Genomic DNA, 19,572 nt, shown 5'->3' with positions numbered 1-19,572 from the left:
ATAGCTGTGGATCAGATGTCTAAACGAAAGATTGAGTTTCAAATTTGGTAGAGTACAAATTTATCCGTTGGTACTTGTAGGCTAAAAATATTATACAAATAATCAAATTCAAAAAATATTTCTTAAAACTATTAATAACTGATATTTGGCAGATCTGGGAATAAATGGTATAATGATCAATTACAAATTTGACTAGAATTTTGTTATTCTAAATCATTACTGTTCACACCTTTTCTAACATTATAATGTTGTCATTAACATTTAAAAATTGAAACATATTAAATGAAAAAAATGTTGTGTTAGAATAATAAACCCTTTTTAATATACAAATTATATTTTATATAGACAAATAAAGTATAATATTAACTCTAGTTTAGTCAACATTTAATTTTCTAAAGGATCCATCGATTCCTAAAAGACCTTCAAAATCTATAGGTTTGCCTGGTCGTAACTTCTCATCAGTGCCATAGTTTTTCTCTTCGATATAATAATCTCGATATGATTCCAAACGCTTTACCCAATTATCAATAACGTCTTGTAACGATCCATTTTCTCCACCATATTCTTTGGGTAGATATTTTTTTGGTATTTGTGCATGCAGAGAATCCATATTATTGCCGTGCACGTGAAGCTGTATTATCAAAGAAGAAAATCAGTTAAAAAATATAATAAGTTAGTCAATATGAGATATGAGAAGAATCAATATGAGAAGAATCGAAAAAGTTGCTTACCCTATCCTGTTGTTTTTGAGACAACATTGGTTTAACCATATTAAAAACAACATCAAATCCTGTTGGTGTATTAACAAAGTGGTTTGCTTTTGGTCGTAGTGGTAACGCTTGTTCTGTCCATACAGTCATTTTCTTCATTGTTCCTGGAGTCATTTGAAATAAGTGGCCCTTTGTTACGTTTGCTAAATCCATGATATGCACTATACCATTTACATTTGCATAATCATCTTCAAGCAGGGTTATTTCTTGTAGTATCTGACCAACATGCAATATGTCAATAAAATTGTATTCATCCGCAGAATAAGCACCCATACGCATTATACCTAGACGTGGTCCATTATCATTTAACGGTATTGGTAGGTATAAAATTGCGCTATTGTTATAAGGAAATTCCAATTATGTTATACTTGTATAAAATTTAAATACCTTGAGATTATTATCTTACCCTAATTTTAGCACTTCAATTATTTTATTCATATCAAAAGATTTAACTCCAAACATTTCTGGAACTTGTGTACGTAGAGTATAAAATTTATCTATTTTTGATTTAGCCTTTTCTAAACTATATTTACATCCTCGAAGGAAAGCAATCAAAAATTGTTCATCAGTACGAGCGGTTAGATGTGGCTGTTGCTGTATCCATGTTTTCAACGCCTCGATATCTGCAGGTATTCTTTCTGGTACTTCATTTAATTCTTCGATTGCAGTTTTTTGTAAATAATCTGGTAGTTGTCGTAGGGCCATAGTTACACTTTTATATATTTTTGTTAAAAAATATTTTAAACGGTCTGCAGTAGTCTACAGTCCTCTTGCAATTAAATTCATTATCGAATATTGGCACCAATTTTAAGTTATAATCATTATCTAATAAGCGATAAGGCATTATATGTGTTTATAACATTTCCAGCTACAATGTAAATTGTTAGTAAAAGTGTTTTATACATAATAATAATATTAAGAAATATTATTTTTATATCAAAATATTTATTTATCTTACATATATACTACAGATTTTTTTCAATTAAAGTCAAGAATTATACCTATTTGTTTTGATTCTAATTAAAAATTGGACTTAATTATGGAAAATTGGACTTAATTAATTAATTTAATATATGAATCTAATTTAATATATAAAAATTTTTAGCCATTCGAGTATTCTATATGACGTGCTCTCATTTCTGAATGCATTTAAGCACATTTGCCAGTGTAGAGTGGTTCCAAATGAAAAGTCCTCCATAAAATACTTTTGGTGAGAATAAATTTTATGTACGCAATAAGAAACTAGATCGTTCAAATTTCTATATGAACCTCCATATTCCAAAGGTAATATATTTTGTGGAATAGTTTTGTATAAATCAGCTAAATTAGATCCATGACAATGCAACTATTGAAAAAAGATTAAAAATGTTTATAAACACTCCAGTTAAAAAAAATTAAATATACATATATATATATGTAATACAATATAATTATACAAAATAAATTATTTTAATAAATTATATATAAATATTACAAAGAACTGTAAAAGTACTAACTATACAGTTAGTATACTAACAGTACTAAGCTATATAAAATACTTTAACCTACATTAGGTATTTGTTTTTTGAACATGAATTTAATTATGTTAATAGCAACATCAAGAAGATGAGGTTCATGTATAAAATGCACCGATTGTACAGGAAGTGGAAGGCCATCCGTAAAGATATTTATTAACTTATCCACATAGAAAAGATTATATAAATTTTTTAAAGTAATATTTTCGCAGTCTATTAGATAGATAACGCCACTTATAGTCGTATTGTCCTCCTCCAACATGAGTAATTCCTGCATTAGGTGCAGATTCTGCATTACTTCTGAAAATGTATGTCTCTCAACTGAAAATAAGGAGAGGCGTAGCAAAATGATCATCGGTCCATCTTCTGCAATTGGTTTCGGCAAAAACAGTACAATACTGGAAAAAAAACAATTTAATATAGGTATGTATATAGTAATGGTATTGTATATATAAACCCCTGTTCTAAAAATTCTTTAAATTTTGGATCTTTGAATGAGGGAGCTCGTAGACAAGCTGGATACTTATCACGTAAACGGTAGAAGGATTTTAATTTAGTTTCAGCTAATTCCATATTATGTTGAGCGCTACGTAAAAAACACAATAAAAATTGTTCGTCACATCGTGCCCTTATAAATTCATTATTGGCATTCCATATACGTAGGTCCCTAATCTCGTCTGGAATCTTTGCCCAATTTTCGTTCAATTTTTCTTCAGCAATTTTTTGCAGTGCAAGTGGTGGTTTACGCAAATTCATAGATGTTTTAATAAGTAGCTTGTTCCTAATTTTATTCTTGTTTTGTTTATTATTTGCAGTTTGTTCCATATTATCAATGCACTGGTTCCACAATCTGCTAAAATGTTTTTAAAAAAAGTAAACCCGTAGGATCTTTAATCGCATAAACAAAACTAAATATTCTTGGCTAATTTGAAATCTTCAATGTGTGGAATCGGAAATATATATTTTTATAATGAATATCAAGCAAAATTGGACTTGTCATATACGCACAGTATTCTTGATAAAAAGTTCGAATAAATTAAGTTCAATTAAGGTCTTATACGTATAATTTCAAATCTTCAGAGGTTTCGTTTTTGAGTATTAATAACATAAAAACATTCTATTTTCTATTTTTACAGCCTTCGTTTTTTTAGGTATTGACTGTAGAGATATTATGTGACGGTTTCACAGGGTTGCATTTCCATACGAATCAGTTCATCATCCAATTTACATTTTGATATGAGGTCATATATACTATATAACCAATATATAGCAACTAGTAATTATTAATTTGTTTAAAGAATTGGTGCTAATATTTTTTAAAATTCGGTTGCAATACCCCATCTGAGGCTTTTTTATATCGTTAACGGGCTACTGATTTTACGGTACGGGTGTCAAGCTCTGTGCAAAACTCCAACATAAAGCCCTGGGAATACCAGGGGGTAAGTCGTGGAGTCTGTGTGACAATTTAGATTGTGGACGCAAGGACTGTTCTGGAATATAGCCCCTACGCTATATTGAAACAATATGTGAAAAGTTGTAGATGTTTTAAAGTTCAATCAAGTTCCACATGAAATATAATAGAATATATATCTACTTATTTTTTATACTGCTTATAAATAATAGATGTGGTATACATATGTTAACAATTTTGGAGAATTTAATTGTTAAGAAAATATAAATTTTTATAAAATTGAATAGAATTTTTATTTAAACATCATTTTTTAAACAATCTAGGTTTATTTATTTTATTTTAACTCTAGTACAATTTTTAATAAATTTATTCTACTACTTACAACAATAATATTTTTAATATTAGTTTTTGGTATGTTATTTAAACAATTTTAAATATATATTACGTATATAAATATTTTTATATATGTGATGTGATGAACTAAAAATACTTGCGATAAAAATTGATGGAATAAATTTTTGGTATATTTTTTTGGTGAACTGAATATTGACAATTTTTAATCTATGTCTAATTTTCTAAAGGATCCTTCAATACCGAAATAGCTTTCATAATTAATTGGTGTGCCTTCGCGCAATTTTTCATCGGTACCATATTTGGAGTCGTCCAAAAAGTATTCACGATATTTCATTATTTTCTCTTCCATATTATTAATTATGTCCTGCATAGTACCATTTTCGCCACCATATTCAATGGGTAAATAGTTGCGAGGAACAAAATTAAAAATTGCTTCGGAATCAGAACTAACAGATATCTAGAAAAAGAATTACTAATATCTTAAAAAAATTGAAATAAATTTAAATATTTCATAAACATACTCTACTCAACATTTTAGCTGGAAAGAAATTCTTCAAAGTGCTAAAACCTTTTTCGAATGGTGGAGGAACATTGATAAAGTGTGTACCTCGTTGTCTAGTAGGCATTGCCTCGTCAGCGAATACTGAAAACTTACGCAATAGGTCCGGTTTTAACTGAAAAAAATGCGCGGCAGTAACATTATTCATATCCATTATCTCTATATAACCGCTGACAGAGGCATTATCATCTTCGATCATTAAAATTTCACCAAACATTGTACCCACACGTATAATATCAGCAAATTTAAATATCTTAGTATCATAGGAACCGGCACGTATAATGGTAATGCAAGGCCTTGTATCATCAGCGGCTAATGGTATTTGTAGTATAATACTAAAAGCATATAGAAAACATATTAGTCTTATGTAGTAAGCATGAAATACTGATTGAAATAAATTTACCCTGCACGTATTATATCCATAACTATTTTATCATCTACATTACGATGTTCATTAAAAATTTCTGGTATAGCTGCTTTAAGAGAATAATATCTATCAATTTTTTGCTTTGCTTTTTCCAAACTAAATTTGGATCCTCGTAGAAAACTTAACAAAAATTGATCATTGGTTCGTGCACGTAAATGTGGCTGACTATAAATCCATTTACGTAGGCTTAATATATCTTCATGTAATCTGTGAGGCACCTCATTGAGTTCCTTTATGGCTATTTCCTGCAGCATTGGGGAAAGTGGACGTATGGTTGGTTGCTCATTCTTCGATGTTGGATTCATTTTTTATATCTAAATATATTATGATAATTATTAAATAAATATTTAATAATTAATCTTTGTTTACAATTATAACTTGATAATAATAAAACGTAATGTCCACAAATTATTTTGTTTGAATTTGTTTTGACTTATATACTTGATTTATTTTATTTATTTATTTGTTAACTAGGAATAATTATGAATAAGGAAATGGACTCCTAGGTCCTTCGCCCTGTATATACTAGATTCTTTTGCTTGTCACAGTTATAATATATTTTTTTTTTGTACGGACAGGACGCTTAAGACTACCTAACACATCGTCACTATGTTGTCACAATAGTGGTATGCCCGGTTTGCCAGACCATTTCTACAACGGAATTTTATTGGGAATACTTCAAGGTAGGGTTCCATTAAACAGGTGGTTATCCATTAAAAGTTTTCTTCATTAGTTTGAATCCAGGCATCGTTTAAGTTTATTTGTTTACCTCTTTTTGAAATCGATCATTTTCGAGATCTCATTTTTTCCGCTTGAGTATGATCGTAATGCATCGGTTTATGGGAGTATAGTTATAATATACGTTAAGAGCTGGCACAACTTATTATATGTTCTACTAAATATATTTTAAAAGGTATATATTAGATTTTCAATGCAAAATTAATAAATTATATTGTTTTATATTATGTATAGTTTTATATTGTATATTTTTCTTTGGATTGGTTAGAAGAAGTTTCGACAACTCTAGATCAATTTTTTTATTTAGTATTGTGTTAAGGGTTTTATATATTTATAAGATACTAAGTGAGCAATCCAGTACGATTGCTATATACCGGTGCTAAAGCGTCTACTGAGGTATATAATTTTTTCGATATGGTTTGTGTATATTGCCTGAACGATTATAAAAAATATTAACTTCTGTGTCAGAAGTTCTGACTCATAGAACATAACATCGATACATAGTTTATTAAACGTTTGTAAATTGTAAATTTATATTACTGACAATTACACAACTTCTGAAGACAAAGTCTTAACTCTTCAAATTACTTTCTGTTTAAAAAGAATTCCAAAAATATGTATACTTGAAGAGAATGTCTTTCGTCCTAATTATTGCTCTTCGGTAGTTTATTTGATTAACATTTACATATCCTTAGAGTATATAATCTTAACACTTTATTTAAAAAAAAAACACTCATATAGTTGATTCCAATACATTATATTACCTGCAGTAATAGATTAACTCTTTCAAAATTATTTATTATAATTACTAATTATCTTGAGCACAGCAGGTGTTGGGTGCAAATTTTGATAATTATTTTTGATAAGAAAAGCGTCTTTGTTTATTTTGGAACGTTAATCCACTTTGTTAAATTATTTCCAACTATTTTCAATAGTAAATTTGAGATAGAAATGACTGCACTTTATTCACTTTACTTTTATTGTTTCCCTAATCGCGTTTTAGGGCAGAACTACATATTGAGGACATTCTTGTATTTAAAGTTAATTTATTTTCAAAATTTTATTTTTAGTTTACTAATCTTAAATCGATAATGCTAATTATTGGATTAGACTGCACAATATGAAAAGCCATATAAGTAATGGTTGCACTTTGTATCGATTGTGGCAGTTTTCTGGTTTACTGGTTTACTGGCTTCTGATGTTGATCCATTGATTGTAAAACACTTACTGAGATAATCGTTGTGGTTGGCTTTTGCCGTTGCATGTCTAAATTACCTGATATGATGTCTGCTTTTTATAATTGGAGCTACATTTGCTCGAATGCATATTCGATTCTTCACACAAATTTTTATTGATAAAGAGTGTGTCTATTAGTTCTAAAGTTCTTTAAAATTCCATAATCCTTTACACAAAAGCTTATACAAAAGACACTTCAAATTGTAACATAACGCACATAAATGTAGTGTTTTATTTTTAGCGCATATGTATATGCGAAACAGGAATACATGCTATGAGACTGGGTCTAGCCTATAATGACTTTTGTCGTGGTTGTGGCTCTGAGGATGAGTAGGAGACCGTGCTCCATGTCATGTGTCAGTGCACGTCTTTAGCTAGGAGAAGATCAAAAACCTTTTCTTACCGACCTCACCGAGTTGTCATCCTGTAATATTAGAAACTTAGCCGAATTCATAGAACTGTAAGATTGATTTTCCTTTATCTAATGAAGGAGTCCTTACATTTTTCGGTGCTAGCCGTATACTGATCTTTCAATATATTTACATACCAATGCTATTCCTATAGCACCACAATGGGCCTTCATTTGAGCTAAAGTGGACTTTTTTAGAAACAAGGTCGCGACTTCAACTTACTTACCTATTTGTGTTAGCGCATTTCCTTTTGCAGAATATTGTGGAAAGTTAATATTATATCATTCATATTTTTCTGTGCGCTTTAGTCTATACAGAAACAGTATATCGTTTTTTATTTGTGATATCAAACAAAAATATATAGTGATATCATAAAAAGCTGGACAGATGAAGTTTCTTGTCAGCTTTTTTATGCCTAGTAGATCCGATCAAGACTTACTTTGTCTGATTTAGATAAGAACCGTATCAGTGAGCTGCATTGAATAAAGTGGAACCAACTTACCAAAATAGTGTAACTGTTGACAGGTCATTGCGTATTAGGTGGACTTGCTCTGAAAGTCTGGTGGAAAATAAAGGACTGACTGAATTGATTGGCTTGACTACACTATATGAGTGATTTCAATAATTTCTTTGTATTCTTTGTATTAATGGGGTGTAGAAGATATTTTAATAAGACGGATTTTTTCAGTATCTAATTAAATTGAGCAACAAGGCATAGAATATAAGGGAAATTTGCACTTGTTAATAATAAGTGATATCTTAGGCATAGGGCACATAGCGTTTTTGTCCGTTGTAAAACATCAAAAAATATTAAATGCAAATTTTAGTATGTCCTTTTTTAGTAATATATTGAAGCTTAAGCTATATATGTATGTATTTGAATGTTTTAGATACATAGTTGGTAGATTATCTTTCAGATCACGAATGCGAACGAATACTAATCTCTTTTAAAAGTGTAGTAATATCACTGCTCACATTCTGTATATTCTTTATTTATATATATCATTATTATTTCTTAATATCTTTATTAAAAAAAGGTACTAGAAACATTAAGTATTCACTTACATAAATTTGTATATAACTTAATGTACATATTGAATCTTTATAAAAGTGTAGCGCCTTCTCGCATTCGGCTCGAATTAGTACTTAATTATTTGTTTATTGTGTTTAAATTCATATCACACATGATATCATATATATATGTTATTATTATTTAATAATTTGTCATAATATTTTCTTTCTTAAAACTGTTTTTATTGGTAAAAAATGAGAAAAATTATAAACCAAAATGTTAATGACTTAAAAAGACGATACTTACATGCTTGTTTATTTATATTTAATAATAATAATGACTTGAATTTTTTTATTATGTATATAATTATGACGTAAGAGAATTTTAAAATGATTAATATGTATTTAAATTGTAATTAATAATTAAAAATTCCGAAATTCATTCAAGCAATAAAAATTCATTTTTCTGCTCTTGCTGGTTATGTCAAGTATATGATCTTATCTACATATATATATGACCAATAAATATTTATACTTTTGGAGAAATTATATATATATGTATATATGTATATGTATTAAAAGTATCTTAAAAAAACGAATATATTTAGGAAATTTTTTTAACCTGTTTGTTAATATATTAAAGAAGCTTCACGGGCTTCAATTATATTATATATTTTTACTATTACATGTATTATATGTATTTACATATACATATATATCATACATATATCTATATATCATATACATATATATCGTACGTTAACAGTTCTAAGGCATGGACTTACGTATTAAGGGTTTCATTTTAATTTTTAGTAATATTAATATTTTTAATGCATGTATGTATATGCAGTAAGTACAAATGCTATATACTATACTCTAAACATAAAGCAAATTTCACCTATCATAATTAACACTCGCCAATTAATTCATTATTTAAACTTTGTAACTTTGTTTCTTTGTAAAAGGTGTTTGTATTCTTATAAAAACAGGCCAACGAAAAATTTTTCTTCATTTAATTTTCAAAGCGACACAGAGTTGCATTAACTATAATCCTTGGTCTTAGAGTCTACCACCAGTCCATCTCCCGTAGTAACATAACCACGCCTCCTTCACCTACTTTCTGTCTATCTGCACTACACTTATGCTTATATAAAACTAGTCCAGTAGGTACTAAGCCTCTCGCTTATATACCTTTTCTTAAATTACTAGAGTGAAGTTTCCATACTGAGGTGGAAAGTAGTGATTTCAGTGAGTTAAAGTCCTATCGATGCTTTCCACCTATTGTAAAACAAAAAAATTAATCCCAAACTCAAAGAAAATAAGATCTTCTAAGTATAAACAAGGGTTTATAATTAATTATGGTAAAATTGGGTTTTAATCTTAGTAATTCAAGTTATTAAAAAAATGTACTTCAGTAGATGATTCTGTAGTTAGAGAAATAAAAAGAATTGAATGAGTGGATTCGATATATATCAATTTTTACCTAAATATAATGAAAAAATATAATTAAACAGAACACTTTAACTGATAAAAGTATTCAAATGATATTCTGAATAGCTGAAATCGTTTACTAATTTTTGTCCACACTAATTTGCTGATTTGTATCTTTTTGTCATCATTGTATATAGGTTCAGAACCAATGAGTTTACCATGAAGCACCATGGATCTGCTTCAAAGTTTAGCAAATGCTGTTGGAATCGGTATCCTTGTTTCTAAATACTGACCTTAGTGTATACTCTAATAACTTTCCACATTGAAATGTTTGCTATATATATTTATTATTAAAAATCTAACAAGCTTGAGGATATTTCATAAAACTAACCAATAAAATGAATTAACACAGTTCGTTAATGATAGGGCAGTACAATTGGTTTAGCAACACGTCGTATTTCTGCACGATACTACTATGGATTTGCATATACATATAGCGACGACTCTTTGGTCATTAGCCATTCGAAAGGTAAATAAAATGTACACCTGTGGGTGGAAGGAGGATTGAAAAGCAGGGTGCGCAAATGAACCGATAGAATACTTTACCAGGCACAACGACTAGCATTGAAAAATAAATCTCTTATAAAAAGAATAAAACATTACTTAATAATGCAATGGGCTATGACAAAACTGAATGTTTTTGTTATAATATGGATTCGCTGTGATATAACTGATCAAAGATTATTAATTTAAAAGACTAAATGAAAGGATCGACAGTTTATCGAAAAAAAGTATCTGGTAGATAACTTCTATAATAATTTAGGTTTTACCTTGTATGATCCCGCAGTGAATATCTGGATAGAGGTTTAGATCATATATTATTTATATATGCAATTGCCGTTACTTCTTATAAATAAAATCGTATTATGTATTTAATTAATATATTTATTCAAATATGTATATTATATATTCAATAATACTATATAGGTACTGTTTGTTGTATTACAGAATTTGGTTTTAAGATTAATAAAAATTTGTAATTTAAATCAAAAATAAATTTAGCAAATACGTAATGGAAGAACACAAGTTCATTTATATATATTAATTGCTTTTTTTTTATTTTTTTTAAATGAATCAATTGATTTTATGTTTTTTTAATTATGCCATCAATCAGTAGAACAATCATTTCAGAATAATTTTTAATTGAATTGAGCTTGACGAGTAACAATTATGCGCTATTTTAAGATAAAGTATGACCGAGAATGATTTTAAAAAATTTTCTTTGATTTTGAAATTTATTAAATTTAGTTCCGAATTATTTATTAATCTAAAAATGCTTTATTGTAATTTAAAAAAAGTTTGTTTAATATATTTTTGTTAGAGTAATTATTTTTCTATTTTTATGAAAGCTTATTGAGAAATTATTTATCACTGCTTTTAATAACATTTATTCAAATATAACTTTTCAAAAACTTCCCATTCGGAGACATCTCTACTGAAAGATATTCCCATTTGAAGACATCCCAATTCGAAGACATTTCCCTTCGGAGATATTCACATGTGGAGATATCTCTATTCTGAGACATCCTTATTTGTACACAGTTTCATTGGAGAATATCTCTTTTCTTAGCCATTTCCATTCCGAAACATCTGCCTTCGGAGAAATTCCCATTGAGAGACTTCATCATTCGGACATATCCGGACACAGACATTCCCATTTGGAAACATCTACAATTGGAAACATCTGCAGTTTGAATTAACCCCATCCAAAACTTCTTCAATTGAAGATATCTCCATTTGGATACTTATCCATTCGGAGATAACAATTCGGAGATATTCCCATTTGAAGACATTTCCATTCGGAGGCATCTCCATATGGAAACAACCACAATTGGAAACGTCTGCAGTTTGAACCAACCCTATCCAAAACTTCTTCAATCGAAGACATCTCCATTCGGATACGTATCCATTCGGTGATAACAAATCCCAGGGAGGTAACCTATTCTAAGAGTTGAGTTCATTGTAGCACCTTAATAAATAAAAACAAACGAACAAAACAATTATTAACAAAAACAATAATATAAATAAAATTTGACAAAAATAAAAAATTTATTTAGATATATTAAAGTTTAAAATATTTATTTTTATTAAACATTTTACAGTATAAAAATATTTATATAATTAAAATTATTAATGAGATGAAAACGAAATTATGGTAATTAGTTAATATAATGATCTTAAATATTATTTGATTAAAATAAATGAAACTTCTTACAAATTCTACGACCGTAGAACTAAAAAAGTTCAATTATAGTTAATATCAAAATTATTACATTTTAAAATTAAATGCAATATTTGAGTTAACTAATATCATTAAAAACTTGCTTCCACCAATTTATATATTAAATAAATCGAATTATAATTAAAGGAGTAATTACAATTAATACTTAAACACAATAATAAACACTCCTGATATTTTATTTTTAATTTCATCATTAAATATTGCACAAAATGCTGTCTTCGTGTTAATTGGGGCTACTAATTTAAATTAAAAGTAATTTTAATTTTTAGTTAATAATATTATTTTATTACTAATTTGTTATTTAATTTAATTTTATATGTTATAAGCTAAATGAGAAGTTTCGAATATTATCAATATAATGTATTCCTTAAACATAGTTATATCTCTCATATAAAAAACTAATATAGACCCGATGGCAGATCTGTCAGCTTGGAACCCTGCGTATATGATCGTGTTCGCGTTGTAATATTACTGTTGATGGTTATATTGTTAGTATAACTGCAGAAACCACCATTGACGCGTAATGTAGGATTGCTACCGAAATAGATCTGTTGATTGCTGCGAGACTTTTCACGTGCAGGTATTAAGGCATTAGTCTCATTGAGGCGGTCATGACTGGCAAATATAGCTTCCAATCGTTCTACATTCTTTGAAACGCGTTTAGCTTGTAAAGCTGCAGTTAAATCTGGTTTCGGATATTTCTGTGGCGTATTCATGCCTGTCATAAAAAATACACCATTAAACTGTTGCGCTGGAGCTTGCAGTTTCTTACAGCCCCCAAGGGCTGTACTAATTGCCTCACCGCCTGCAAAACTATTGCGTTTATTGTGTGGGCTATTGTTTTGATTACTTGTAGCATTAGCTTCACGTAGAGCTTTAATTGTGGGATCGTCATCTGTGTGTCTTGCATTCATTATAACATCCAGTAATTCTCGCGTGGTACTGCTATTAAATGCAGCTGTATTTGTATTAACTTCAGGTATATCGGCTATATCAATAGGATATGGTTTATCGATTTCTGTCATATCATAATCGGTCTCGTCAAAGAATGTACGCAGACCTGTTCCTTGTGGTAATGCTATATTACCATTTGTTTGTTGTTGTGCTATTAATAAACCGAATTCGGTACCGTCTAATTCTGAACCACCTGGTTGTGAGACTATATGTGCTAATGAACGTGCTTTACGCGGTGGTTGTGGCACAATATTGACAGGTACAATATCTTTCTCTTTCGTTTCGGTGTATTTTCTAATTGCTCCTTTTTTACTAACATCACTCTTTAACATTTGCTTTTCTGCTTCGCTTACTATATTATCCAATTCTTCCATAACATCTTCTATGGTTGCGGTTTCATCGTCTTTCATTTGTGTTGTTTTCTTTTTATAGTGCTTTTGGTTTAAAATGTTTATATTCGTTTTTTGTGGCAGTACCAAAATTGGAACGGGGCTAAGTGAAGGTCCTGTCTCTGAGCTACTAATACCCTCATCTTCGTGTTCAGATGAATCTTGTTTACTATGTGATGGTGGTACATGTCGAGGTAAAGCAATAGGTTGTTTGTCTAAACCTTTCAAATCGTTGTCATTTTGCGCTCCTTGCAAACGGAATATTTCACGTTGCAGTTCTGCACAACGTTCCTGGAGGCGACGTTCCATTGATGTCAAAACAGCTTTCTCTTCATGTAGTATCTATGAGTTAAACATTATTAATTTTTTATATATAGTTTTTATATAAATCGTGCATTTTACCTGAACTCGTCTTTCCAATATAACCATTTGACTACGTACACGATCAGCTTCGCGTGCTTGCATCAACATTTTATCTACATCCACATAGATCTCATTAAAATGTTTAATCTCATTACGTAAATTATCCAACCAAGGTGATGAGGATGAAATTGTCTATGAAAATGAAATCAATTTTATTACATATGAGCTTTTAAGAGAATTATAAGTGGATATAAATGGATATAACTGATTAAGAAACTTATATTAGGAACAGTTATTAATGCTTAAAACTAAATGTAACTAAACCACGTTTTCTTTAAATGTTTTCTTTAATTGTATTTATAAAATCGGAATAGAGTATAGATACTACTTGTACTTTTCTTACCTTTGACAAAGTAGATGGTTCGAAACCTGCTTGAAAAAGTTCTGCTTGCAAATAAAGACGCTGCTGTAGGTTTTCGGCACTCTCAAGGAAGGTATTAATGAATCTATCAAGGAAATATAAGAATAAATAAATAAATATATATAATATTAATTAAGCAGCAAATACCTAACACCAACAGCTTGTAGCTCTCCAGAGCCACCACCACTATTGAGCATACCAATTAATAATCGAAAACGTACAGGTTCACTGCATCGTAAACGTAATGTTGACATAGCCTCCGAAACGGCTGTGTGACCTGCGATAACAATTTTCTGAGAATTATGTCCCAAAGTATTTTTGTCACAAGCAGCTGTCATGAGTTGCATAGCCAATATGCGTGCACGTATTCCCTGACCAGTAGCTGAGGAAGCTAAAGGCATAAGTCCAATGGGTGTTGTTCCTAAACGAGCTGTGGCTTCTACCGAACGGGAACAACATAAACTGATGCATTGTCTAATTTTTATAAGTAATTAAGTTTTACAATTTTTTATTTATATAGAAACAATTTATTTTTACTTACAAACAAGCTAATTCATCAAGTAAAGCTCGGCGTTGGTAAGACTGCGTATTACGTGGCATGGAGTTGGTCATTTGAGCAGCAGGCATTGGAGAATTAGCAGCTTGTGATAATTGTATGGCTCTTAACACTTCTAAAAGTAAGCTGACTCCATCTGAGGGTGTAGCCACAAACTCCTGCACGAAACTGCAAGTGGAAATTCAAGAGTAGTATATACAGTTATAATTAGGTATTAGTGCTGTTCATATTCGAATTTACGAAGTATTCGAAGAAATTCGAATATTCGAATAGTAAACGAAGTCTTCGAAGTTGAAAAAAACTTCGAAGTTTTTGTGAATTTTTGTTCTCGAAGTCTTCGAAGTTTAAATGTAGTGAAAAACTTCGAAGACTTCGAAGACTTCGTAAGCAAAAGGTGAAGTGAGAGCGCAAAATGCAAACAAACGTGCATCACACAAATTATTTGAGGGATGAAAGCGTTTGCTTTGTTTGTACGGTTTTATGTTTTTTGTTGTTATTCTATGCAGAAAATTAAAAACATGTTTTTTTGTTTTATTTTATTACATAAAATTTATTTTATTATTAAATATGTATTATAATATATATTATTTTTAAATATGTTATTATTAAATATTTTTTATATTAAATAAAAAATTCACATTTTAAATAACTTATATTTATTATATATATTTAAAAAATTATATTTGAGAAAATTTTTAATATAATATAAAATATATACGTAATAATATGAAAATATTGATATTGATGGATTTTATTAGTAATGGAATTTTATAAAAGTTTTCATTTTCCTTTTCAATAAAATCACAAATTAAAATCTTGAAAATTAGTTATGGAAAAATGAGTTTTGCTTATTAATGCCTAATTATTTGACCTGTATGAGCTGTGATGATCACGCAGGCAAGCGCAAATTTATTTTTGCATTATAAAATTTTGAATGTTTTGTTGTAGTTACAGTTATTTTACTGTTTATGGAAAAATTTTAAATCCCTTATTCTAGGAAAAGAAATACATAATATTATAAGGAAGTATCTAAATAAAATGTAAATTAGTGTATAAGCAAAATTGTATAAAAGAAATTCCATCAAATTTTCATGTATTTTATATTACAGTGGACGTCCAATATAACGAATTTTATGTTGCACCCCTTGTTCGTTATATCGAAAAATTCGTAATATCGAATGTTATACATTTACCTATCAATATGGTTATTTTTAGGAGATTTCATATATTTGAGTTCATAAATTAACTTATAAACACGTACGAGTATATATTTATTTAAAAGTATTTTTTATTCGGTTGTTACAAAAATTATTTATAAGAAAGGACGCATTCAATCATAGTGTAGAGTAGAAAAAATCATTAATTTTTGTTTGTTTTTTACTACACTCAAGACTTTTCTGAACAGCTTTTTCTTGTAGTTCTCTTAGTACAGCTAATTTTGAAGTTTCATTATTGTTAATCGCCCACTTTATGCATTTTTCGAAATGATTTATGGCATCTTTATGTTTAATAATTTCTAAATTATTTTCTTCTATATTTTCGTCATCAGATCCATCATCCTCGTCCGAGACATCGATGGTATTATCAGCATTATTCCATTTATTAACTTCGTATTTACTAATGTCACACTAACAATAAAATTGAAAATATAATATAGGATATTATATATATGTATGTCTGGATAGTATTTCGTATATGATAAACTGAATTTGTGAACAACAGATCAGTGGCGCCTGCATATATGCATTTTGCCATATATAGGCATTTTTCTCAGAAAAAAAAAAACGAACAATTACTACATGCATATTCTAAGCTGAATAATGCTGGTTTTATAGTAAAATTATATTCAAAAGCATAATTTGTATAAAACAAAAACGAATAAGAAAAAAAAAATTTTTTGTTCGTAATATGGAGCAGAATTTTTTTTTTCGTTCGTTATATAGAACAATCAATGTAAATATTTTGGGTGTTCGTTATATCGAAAATTCGTAATATCGAGCGTTCGTTATACTGGACGACCACTGTATATTAAAAATTTTCTCAACTATGATTTTTTAAATATAAATAATAAATATAAGTTATTTAAAATGTAAATTTTTTATTTAATATAAATAATATTTAATAATAACATATTTAATAATAATATATATTATAATACATGTTTAATAATAAAATAAATTTTATGTAATAAAATAAAACAAAAAAACATGTTTTTAATTTTCTGCATAGAATACCAAAAAAAAAAAAACATAAAACCGTACAAACAAAGCAAACGCTTTCATCCCTCAAATAATTTGTGTGATGCACGTTTGTTTGCATTGTGCGCTCTCACTTCACCTTTTGCTTACGAAGTCTTCGAAGTCTTCGAAGTTTTTCACTACATTTAAACTTCGAAGACTTCGAGAACAAAAATTCACAAAAACTTCGAAGTTTTTTCCAACTTCGAAGACTTCGTTGAAATGCGAATATTCGAATATTCGAAGAACTTCGAATTTTTAAAAACTTCGAATAATGTGAACAGCACTATTAGGTATATAGCGATAATTAGGTGTATATAGTATACCTTGGAAATGAAACTCTTAAATCAGCGCGTAATTTTGTTAATAAATCTGTAACTGAACTGAATTGTCTTAAAGACATTTCACTGTCACTTTCCGGTGGGGTTGGTATGGGACTTCTGCAAAATTTAAAGGTTAAAACATTTGACTAAGTATGTTCTTTGGGTTCTTCTATTACTTACTTGTACTCTGAGTGTTTATTGGGTAATGTGGATGACCTATAAGCGTCATCTGTATTATTTGCACTATTCGCATTTTTAGTGTCGTGAGTGTCATATATGGATCGTGGGTTTTTACCGCTTTGTCTTTTGCCAAATTTTTTTAATGATTGCACATAATCCTCTGGATTGTAAACAGGCGGCCGCTGATTTTCCTGTAATGAAATATTTCTTGCTAAGTAAAATTGTAACTTAAAAGTTTCAAACGAATAAATGAATAATAATATATTATATCTAATATATTTAAATTTTTTTATATATTGCAGTAAAATAATTAAAATTTCTGACAAACTGTGCTCAACGTCCTCGATAGTATAGTGGTTAGTATCCCCGCCTGTCACGCGGGAGACCGGGGTTCAATTCCCCGTCGGGGAGACAAGGGTTTTTTTTTTAATAAATGTATATTTTATTATCTTAATTATTTATTTTTTTAAGAACTTCGTCTTCGAAATTAATATATATATTAATTTTAATTTAATGTATATCAATATTAAATTTTTTTAATCTATATAAAAATGTTTTCAAGTTTTTTTCTCGATTTGTTATGTTTCTAATGCGCCAAAGAAGACATTGGAAACCAATAAGCTTAATAAACCATATATATGTATATCTGAATCAGCATAGCACGACTACTCAATCTGTTCTTCCGATTCTTAGCTTTTGAGCTATTCGATTGAAATTTTGTTAGTAAGAACTCTGCGAGATTACAAGTAAATTAAGCTAATTAATTTTATTGACTATAACATGTAACACCTATAAAATTTAACTGCCTAAAATTAGCTTATATTTATCAATTCTTTTGAATATGGGTCTTAATTATACTATAATTTAAAAAATTGATTTAGTCGATTAAATTTATGGACTACACCACGTAACGTCTACATAAGATAATTGCCTAAAATTAGCTTATATATATAAATTCTTCTAAATATGTATCTCAGTTTATTGTAAGTAGAGCCTTTTTGGCCGACGGCTAAAATGACATAGCTGTAAGCTTTATATATATAATATAATTATACATTTCTGTGTAATATAACAAATTAAAAATGAATGAAGTAATAGAGTCTTTATGATAAAGAGAAGAGATATAGAGATAATAGAAAAGTTCTATTAACATAAAAGATGTGTCCTTTTTTAGCTTAATGTACTTATATTTATAACATTTTTATTCAGCTGAATATGTTTTTAAATCAATACTATATAGTTAGCATTGGGTTAGGTTGTGTTATACCGGTATTCTAATAATTTCTGTTACTATATGGAACACAAATGATTCTAAGCCATTTGGAACCTTCCAAAAAACATAAGATGTTCTTTAATGAGAGATGCTAAATCCGACGAATTCTAGAAAGAAAGTCGCTAGCAAAACTGTCTCGAACAGTAAGACTTAGAAGAAGGAAGTATATAATAATTTATTGTTTTCTGTTCATATTAATTTAATTAAGTTATTTGGAAATTAATAATTAAGTCAGTTTAATGATATAAAAGTATTTTTCAATTTTAGATAAAAATAAATAAAAATGTCAACGTCTTCAGAATAATTATCAGCCAATGTAATTTATCCCGTATTGTCTAGTGGTTAGGATATCCGGCTCTCACCCGGAAGGCCCGGGTTCGATTCCCGGTACGGGAAGAAATAGTTTTTTGATCTATTTTAAATAATTTTTTGAATCATATGTTTATACACAAAATAATGGATTTATGTTCTAGCAGAGTGGATCTAGTACCTGCAGTTAATATAAATGTTTTTTTAAAACAATGACTGAAAAATATATAAATGTCTCGGATTGTCTAAAAATATGCTTCAAAAAATGAAAAAAAAAATCATCTCCTGACCTCTGGCGGACAGTTTTAGAAGTAAAAAAATGGTAAGGGTTGCCAAGTAGTAGTTTTAATGCTGTTGATGTTTGCTACGTATTGTGTTGTTTGATGGTATGTGTTATATGTATT

General features: G+C 28.9%; 2 protein-coding genes and 2 non-coding genes across 4 annotated transcripts; 2 read left to right on the top strand and 2 right to left on the bottom strand.

The window, feature by feature from the left end:
* Positions 1–361: 361 nt before the first annotated feature.
* On the bottom strand, positions 362–6,978 carry LOC119674341. Its single transcript, XM_038085476.1, has 9 exons — positions 6,538–6,978; positions 5,012–5,349; positions 4,571–4,943; positions 4,253–4,506; positions 2,742–3,137; positions 2,319–2,682; positions 1,177–1,529; positions 732–1,104; positions 362–631 (listed from the first exon to the last, which is right to left on the bottom strand). The coding sequence occupies exons 2-9, from the start codon at positions 5,338–5,340 to the stop codon at positions 374–376; spliced, it is 2,700 nt and encodes an 899-aa protein (XP_037941404.1). The 5' UTR covers positions 5,341–5,349; positions 6,538–6,978; the 3' UTR covers positions 362–373.
* Positions 6,979–12,504: 5,526 nt separating this feature from the next.
* Positions 12,505–17,768, bottom strand: LOC119674778 (the record flags this gene model as incomplete). Its single annotated transcript, XM_038085934.1, is given in 7 exon segments — positions 12,505–13,848; positions 13,909–14,061; positions 14,273–14,375; positions 14,438–14,764; positions 14,832–15,014; positions 17,410–17,523; positions 17,587–17,768. Coding segments are annotated over 7 exon segments (2,349 nt in total), but the record flags the coding sequence as incomplete, so codon positions are not given.
* A 157-nt stretch (positions 17,769–17,925) lies between these two features.
* Trnad-guc lies at positions 17,926–17,997 on the top strand. Its single transcript has one exon. It is a non-coding gene; the product is annotated as a tRNA-Asp (tRNA).
* A 1,186-nt stretch (positions 17,998–19,183) lies between these two features.
* Positions 19,184–19,255, top strand: Trnae-cuc. Its single transcript has one exon. It is a non-coding gene; the product is annotated as a tRNA-Glu (tRNA).
* Positions 19,256–19,572: the final 317 nt, after the last annotated feature.

Source organism: Teleopsis dalmanni, chromosome 2, assembly GCF_002237135.1.
Source record: "Teleopsis dalmanni isolate 2A chromosome 2, ASM223713v2, whole genome shotgun sequence".
Lineage (NCBI taxonomy): Eukaryota > Metazoa > Arthropoda > Insecta > Diptera > Diopsidae > Teleopsis > Teleopsis dalmanni.
This window is presented reverse-complemented; position numbering and strand designations above follow the sequence as displayed.

What these genes read in the sequence shown, in the direction of transcription:
- LOC119674341 (XM_038085476.1), bottom strand. Translation starts at nt 5,340, where the DNA reads ATGAATCCAACATCGAAGAATGAGCAACCAACCATACGTCCACTTTCC. An exon ending in AGAAAATTAGACATAGATTA is followed by an intron (nt 3,138 to 4,252) that starts AAAATTGTCAAT and finishes AAAACATTTTAG; the next exon opens with CAGATTGTGGAACCAGTGCA. An exon ending in AAAGAATTTTTAGAACAGGG is followed by an intron (nt 2,683 to 2,741) that starts GTTTATATATAC and finishes TTTTTTTTCCAG; the next exon opens with TATTGTACTGTTTTTGCCGA.